The following is a 7,027-nucleotide window of genomic DNA, read 5'->3' on the forward strand; positions in this document are numbered from 1 at the left end:
TCCAGTGTTCCACATTGAGCATACTGTTACTAAAATAAACTGGCGAATCTAATCGTTTAAATTATATTATTTAAGAAAGGGAGCCCCACACCTACGTACAAAGTACAATTGATGAATGGGGGTAAACTTTTAATTATATACACCGTTGATGTGTATCATTCGAAACAACGCCCTCGGGAAAATTAAGTTTTGAAGGAATGCACATAAATGATTTTCCTCTGATTTTTGTTGGCAAAAAAGTATAAGATACTGATACTAAAATAAAATTTATGTGGAAAACAAATGGAGGTGAAGGGTGGAAAGTGGTTCAAAACCAGAGTATTATTCTCCTGACCCCTTTATCTACGGTTTAATCTAAAGTATATCTAATATATCATATGGAGCCATGTCGCATTATAGATTTACCTTTGTGAGATCTCGATATTTTCGTTTTGAACATTACAGTCATGATAACTATTCGTTTTCCCAAGTGAGTAACCATAACTGTATCACAAGTTTTCTTAGAAAAGAAGTATATTCTCACTAGAAGAACCCAAAAGAGAAAAAGCACAGGCAAAAAACTTTTTTAGTCACCGGCTGTATACATTTTGTCTCCTCGTATAACTCCTTTCATCAAATAATTTTATCACCTTCTCTGCATTGTGGGTCCTCTAATCTCTCTATATCATACCAAGCCCAAACCCATACGTTTCCAAGACATCTCCTACTTCCAAATTATCTGTCCCATCCTCTATATATGCATAGTACTGCATGTCTCTGTTTGCCACAATGCCATCTCATTCCTCCTATCTCTTCATGGCTCGGCCTCTATGGTTTCTTAGTTTATGTTTCATGATTTCTTCAAGCAGTGCTCAGGGTCCACCTTCACCTGGCTACTACCCAAGTTCCAAAATCAATTCTATAAGCTTCCTTCAAGGCTTTAGAAACCTCTGGGGTCCTCAGCATCAGAGAGCTGACCAGGGCTCAATAGCACTCTCGCTTGATAAGAGCTCAGGTGTAGTGATCATTCTCACTTCAAGATTCTTTATTAGTTTGTGCAGTAGATTCTAATATTCTTTGGCACTGCTTATTGTTTCAATTTATAACCTGAGCTGCTGCAATTTTTCAAAATATATACAGGAAGTGGTTTCAAGTCACTGCATTCATATCGGTCTGGGTATTTTGGTGCTGCCATCAAGCTCCAACCTGGTTATACTGCTGGGGTCATTACTTCATTTTATGTGAGTACCGATAACATGGCCTTTTGTTGATTAAAAAGATGATTAATTTATTTCTGGAAAGTAACTTTTTTTCTATGAATGGGGAATGATAGCTTTCAAACAACGAAGACTACCCTGGGAACCATGATGAAATCGATATTGAGTTCCTTGGAACCACAACAGATAAGCCGTATACTTTGCAGACGAATGTATATATCACAGGAAGTGGAGACAGCAATATTATTGGAAGAGAGATGAGGTTTCATCTCTGGTTTGATCCAACCCAAGATTATCACAGATATGCTGTACTTTGGGGACCCAGTGAGATAATGTAATTAGTTACACTTTTTCTTAATTTGTTGTAGTACTCATGTAAGAACACATTTTACATAGTCATAGTACTTTTATGTAGACATGATGTGAGTTTTTTATTGCATGCTTTAAATAGTTAGTTTATTGGCAAGAGCCTAATTACTTGATGGCATATGACCCGGTTCTTCAAATGAAAAACTTCGGTTCAAAACCCCCCACCCCCTATATCAATAAAAAAATAAAAAAATAAATATATATAGTTAGTTTATTGTTCCATACATTTCCCTTTTATGTAGACATGATGTGCTTCATGTGTGACATGACTAATATCATGTTGTTTGTTCTTTTAGCAATAATGGAGTTTTCATATTTATACTATTAATATATATACATACATGTATTGCTAGTGAATGAGTCGGTTTTCTCCATCTATAGCTATAAATTACTTATCTTATCCTGTAATTTCCAGATTCCTAGTGGATGATGTGCCAATCAGGAGGTATCCAAGAAAAAGCGATTCCACATTTCCACTAAGACCAATGCATGTGTACGGATCGATTTGGGATGCATCATCATGGGCAACAGAGGACGGAAAATACAAAGCCGATTATCACTACCAACCCTTCATTGGAAGGTACACAGATTTCAAGCTAGGCGGTTGTGCTGCCGATGGGTCTGCATCATGCCGTCCACCGTCTGCTTCGCCATATAGCTCCGGCGGCCTGAGCCAACAGCAGTACTCGGCCATGGCATGGGTCCAGGGGAACTATATGGTTTACAACTATTGTCGGGATCCAAAGAGAGACCACACCCTCACACCCGAGTGTTAGTGTGAATAAATTGTCTTTCTAAGGGTAACTAATATATATATATATATATATATATATATATATATATTTGATTGTGGTGATCAACAAACACAGTTAGTTGGGTTTGGGAATTACAGTTTGTTATGGCCGGGGGGGTCTTGAGATGGGTCAACGCTTGCGAAAAATAGGTGCAAGAGTTGTTGAGAGTCCAAGCCACCGAGACATGCAGGGTTTTCTTGTGCTTTATTATAATCTTCTGCCATGGATTGACCTGTTGAATTATTATAGTTGAATAAATTGAGAAAAAAAGACATATTTGTTTGATTTCTATATATATAATTTTTACCATTTTCTTAATATATTGTGTTTTAACAAGTTAGATAATTAGATTAATGCTAAAAGAACCCTTCTTCTGATCTATTTCAAGTTCTATATATGGTTGTTCTGTTAATATTTCAGACAGAATTTGCAAATAGTGTTTGTTCCCCCATTACTGATGAACTTTATATATAGGAGCCATGCTACAGCTACCGACATCCTCACTGAGGATGCTAATCGAGAAGGCAATATAGATATATATATATATATATATATATATATATATCTTTCTTTTTTTTACTTTTTTTTCAAACATTTTTTTAGACCATTCAAACATTTAAAAATAAATAAAAATAAAAAAATTATTCAAAAACACTTACTTAATCATTAAGTAAAAAAGAAAAATTAAAAACAAAAACAAAAAGCAAATCGGTAGAAATCCTCGGGACGTTATATCGGTGACTACAACATTTTTCTATATATAGTACTTGAAACGACTACATGATCAAATTGGCACCAAAAAAGTCCTGATTTTCTATATATATATATATATATATATGGTAAACTTTATTTTGGTGCTCGCGGACCAGATCAAGCTAATATTATGCAGTGTAGCTGCCAACAGAGTCGCTAAAATGGCTTCATTTTAGCATATGATCCGCATTTCTCCGTATCATAAAAATCATAGGAAAAGGGACCAAACACTACTCGGAATAAAAGACAAACATTAGATACTGTCAACAAAAGATCTTGAGCTTCCCACTGACCGATCATGCAAACCATAAATAGTCAGAACATGCCAAAATAAATAGTTGTATACTACCAGTACCGTTCTTATTATATATAACAGTCTACTAGAAATTCAATGGTAGAATTTATATAGGCTTTAGGAACCTCGGAATAACGAAATTGTTCATAAATCGACTAATCACGTAGGCTGTGGCCTGTCAACATAGCCTGAGTTATCACTTACTGTGGTACCAGAAGTGCGATTTTATTTATTTGATATAGTTACAAGTGTCAGATTGAGTTATGGCCTGCACCATTCGACTCAGTTAATTATTTAGGATTTTATGGTGCAATAATCTCATTTTCAGTTTTCGGACGAAACACTTATTTGCTTTTTTCAAGGTACTTCATTATTGAATTTCAATAAACGAATTACACAGTTACCTTTGTATGAATATTTAGGATTTTATAGTATAAAGTTTATGTTTCACTTTCTCAGAGTGAATAGTAATCGCTATAGTAGTATCTAACGCAGTGTTTTCAAAATCACAGTATGAAATTTCTAAATTAGGTTAGAAAAGTATTATTAGGGCACTTGGTAGGATCTTAGCCACACTTGATGAATAATATTGGACACTTAGCACAAAGAGGAATCATGAGTTAGATTATGAAGGAATCACAGTGTGAGATCATGCCACCTAAGCGAAACCCTATTCTTTTTCATCTGATCAACCAATTTGTACCAGACCAAAGAGGGTTTCAACCCTAGTGAAATCCTAAATGGTTGGAATCCATTTGAAACCCAAAAGCTTCGTTGAAACCGAAACCCTAAACAGTTTTCCCAAACCCTAAAGTTGGCCTCCAAACTCTTTTTGATCCGATTTATAGCATTGTGTTTAATCACTTGATTAAATTACTTTCGCATGCTATTAATTTCTCAAATTCATGTTATGACATCATTATCCAACCTTTTAAACATTTGAAATTTGATTGGGCCAAGAAAAATTAGATTTGGGCTTGATAACATCCCAAACCCCCTTTAAACCCCAAATTAAAGCTCACTTAGTTAAGACCCGCGAATTTGGCCACCTTGACAAATCTTCTAGAGGAAGTTTCAACCCACTCATGGAAGATCAACCTCTGCCCTCAACAACCCCAAATAGTCCCTTGATATGAGGGAAAAAGCATCTCATTACACCCCTTCTAGAAGGCAGCAGCAACAACCCACTCCCCATCCACTATTCTTACCTTTTTGTAATCTAAGTACCATCTCTCAAGGGTCACTTAAACCCATACATCACCCTCCAGAAGTATAGAGGCGTGCAAGGCACATTTCCTTTCACTTCAACATTTCTTCACCCTGTTCTTAGAGAGAAACTCAAAAAAACTCTCTCGTGCAGTTTTCTGAATCATTTTGCATGGCCATTTATGACCATTTGTAAGTATTTTATACTTCCTGCAATGACTCCTTATAAAATTTTTTCTTCTTTGAGTCTAATTTTTCGTGGATATCTTATTTGTTTCATTTAGTGGTCATTGGATCAGTAAAAAATTGTTTTAACCATGGAAAGGTCATTTTGGGCGTTAAACTGGAGAGTGTGTTATATTTTTTAGTTTTTGACCAAGCTAATAGACATATCTTGGTCCGAAAATTTTATGGAGTGTTGTTAACATGTGTTTATGAATTTTAATTGAGGATTTGTTGGATGAATAAAGCTTTTGATGAAAAAGTTTCTTAGATATAGAAACTTAGAAATTGGAAGAGGAAAAACAGTTTCTGTTTTGAGAAATTTTGAATATTTCGTGGTTTAATCTTACTCTAATGGCTTTGATATTTTTATTTAATGATTCTAAGCCTCTTATATGCATGTTAGGATGTTTATTTGAAAATATTTAGTATTAGTTTCAAAGATATGATTTCTCTATGCAAGAGGATTTCAGTTATACCTAAGATTTGATATTTTTGGGTTAGATCCATGTTTTAATGCTTTTTAGCCATGTATTTTTAAGTTTGATGGCTGGATCTTCTTTAAGAAACATTTTTAAATCATGTGATTTTTTAGTTTGAAGATCTCATTTTTTTAAGCCATGGATGAAGAGATTGATTCAAACTAGTTAAGAAAAAGTTTATGTTTTTAGACTAAGTGTATAACCGAAAACTCCAAGTGTTGTTTTGTGATTTTTTATTATTTTTGTTTGATTATTTAAAGCGTGATTGATCTTAGAATGATGTTATGAATATGTTAGAAGTAAGATTTGAATTTTTTCGAATTCATGGAAATGTTTTGAATAAGGTCAAAACTTGTGATTCAAGGGTTTGTTTTTTGTTAAAAAGTTTGGATCTTCTTACTAAAAAGTTTGGTGGTGATGATTAGCATTGAGTTTTGAAATTGGGAGAATTGCAACAAAAATCAAGGGAAAAAGCATATGCATGTTTCGGCTCCTATAGAGTTTTCATAGTTGTATTTAGTTATAAATTATTTTAATTTAATATTTGAGTTTAGAAAAAAATTTACATAAGGTATGTAAGTTTTGGTGATTTTTAGAATTAGAATGCAAAATTCTTAAATTAGGTGTAAAATAATAATTTTCCCACATATAGAGGATAAAATTGTAATTTTGCTCTAAGTTAGTATTTGTCCATATTTCTAATTGTTAGTGATTAAGTTCTAACTTTTAGAAATCACTACTTTCAGTTCCTCGTGATCGCGCTTGAGTTTTTGCTTAGAAATGCGAAAATTGAGGTAAGTTAGTTTTTAATTTACTATCAGTTTAATGTGTATGGGTGACAAGTAAAAGAACTACAATGTATGTATGTATGTTATCTTATGTGTCATGTCAAGTCACTACATATTCATCAGCCACACAGAATAAAATGAATTATGCTTATGTTACGCAAGATATTCTATAACGTTTTATTATATATTGCAAGTATGTCATTTATTACATTTATGTCGTAATGTTATGTAATATTCATTGCTGCAAGCATGTCGTATTAAGTATGTGGTATGTTACATGTTATGCCATGTTATGAAATATTTTTTTCTCAAGTAAGTAATATCTTTTGAGTTACATTCAAGTCAGTTATGTCTAGGATACTCACGATGTAATTACTACGATTGTCTGAGCATCTCTATTTGTAATTCACGCGAGGTACTTCTGGCAAAATCATTTTGATTGTCAAAATTCAGTTCAAGTTTAGTTGTACAGATACTCCTAGCGTAATCATTCTGATTGTCAGAGTATTACTAGGTACTCATGGTGTAATCATTTTGATTGCTAGGGTACGTGTTTTAGAATACTCATGATGGAATTATTCTGATTGTTTGAGTATCTCAAACGAAATATGTTGAGCGAAATCATTCTAATTGTTCACTATTCCTAATGAAACGACTGGCGAAATCATTTTGATTGTCGGAATTTAAGTCCATGCTCATGTTAAGTAAAGAAGTCAGTTCAAGTTCATGTAAAATTAAGTTTCAGTTTCAGTTTCAGTTCAAGTTCAAGTTCATGTCAAGTTAACTTTCAGTCCAAGTTCATGTCAAGTCAAGTCTCAGTTTAAATCCAGTTCAATTTAAGCAAGTCAAGTTCAATTCACGATTCATTTTAAATTATGCTAGTTATGTTATTTTGTGTATCAAATTATGTTGTGATTACTTA

The 7,027-nt window shown here is 33.5% G+C and overlaps 1 protein-coding gene across 1 annotated transcript; it reads left to right on the forward strand.

Moving 5' to 3' along the window:
* Positions 1 to 708: 708 nt before the first annotated feature.
* On the forward strand, positions 709 to 2,652 carry LOC121240338 (probable xyloglucan endotransglucosylase/hydrolase protein 32). Its single transcript, XM_041137751.1, has 4 exons — positions 709 to 994; positions 1,120 to 1,220; positions 1,313 to 1,530; positions 1,981 to 2,652. The coding sequence occupies exons 1-4, from the start codon at positions 751 to 753 to the stop codon at positions 2,339 to 2,341; spliced, it is 924 nt and encodes a 307-aa protein (XP_040993685.1). The 5' UTR covers positions 709 to 750; the 3' UTR covers positions 2,342 to 2,652.
* Positions 2,653 to 7,027: the final 4,375 nt, after the last annotated feature.

This window comes from Juglans microcarpa x Juglans regia, chromosome 7S, assembly GCF_004785595.1.
Source record: "Juglans microcarpa x Juglans regia isolate MS1-56 chromosome 7S, Jm3101_v1.0, whole genome shotgun sequence".
NCBI lineage: Eukaryota > Viridiplantae > Streptophyta > Magnoliopsida > Fagales > Juglandaceae > Juglans > Juglans microcarpa x Juglans regia.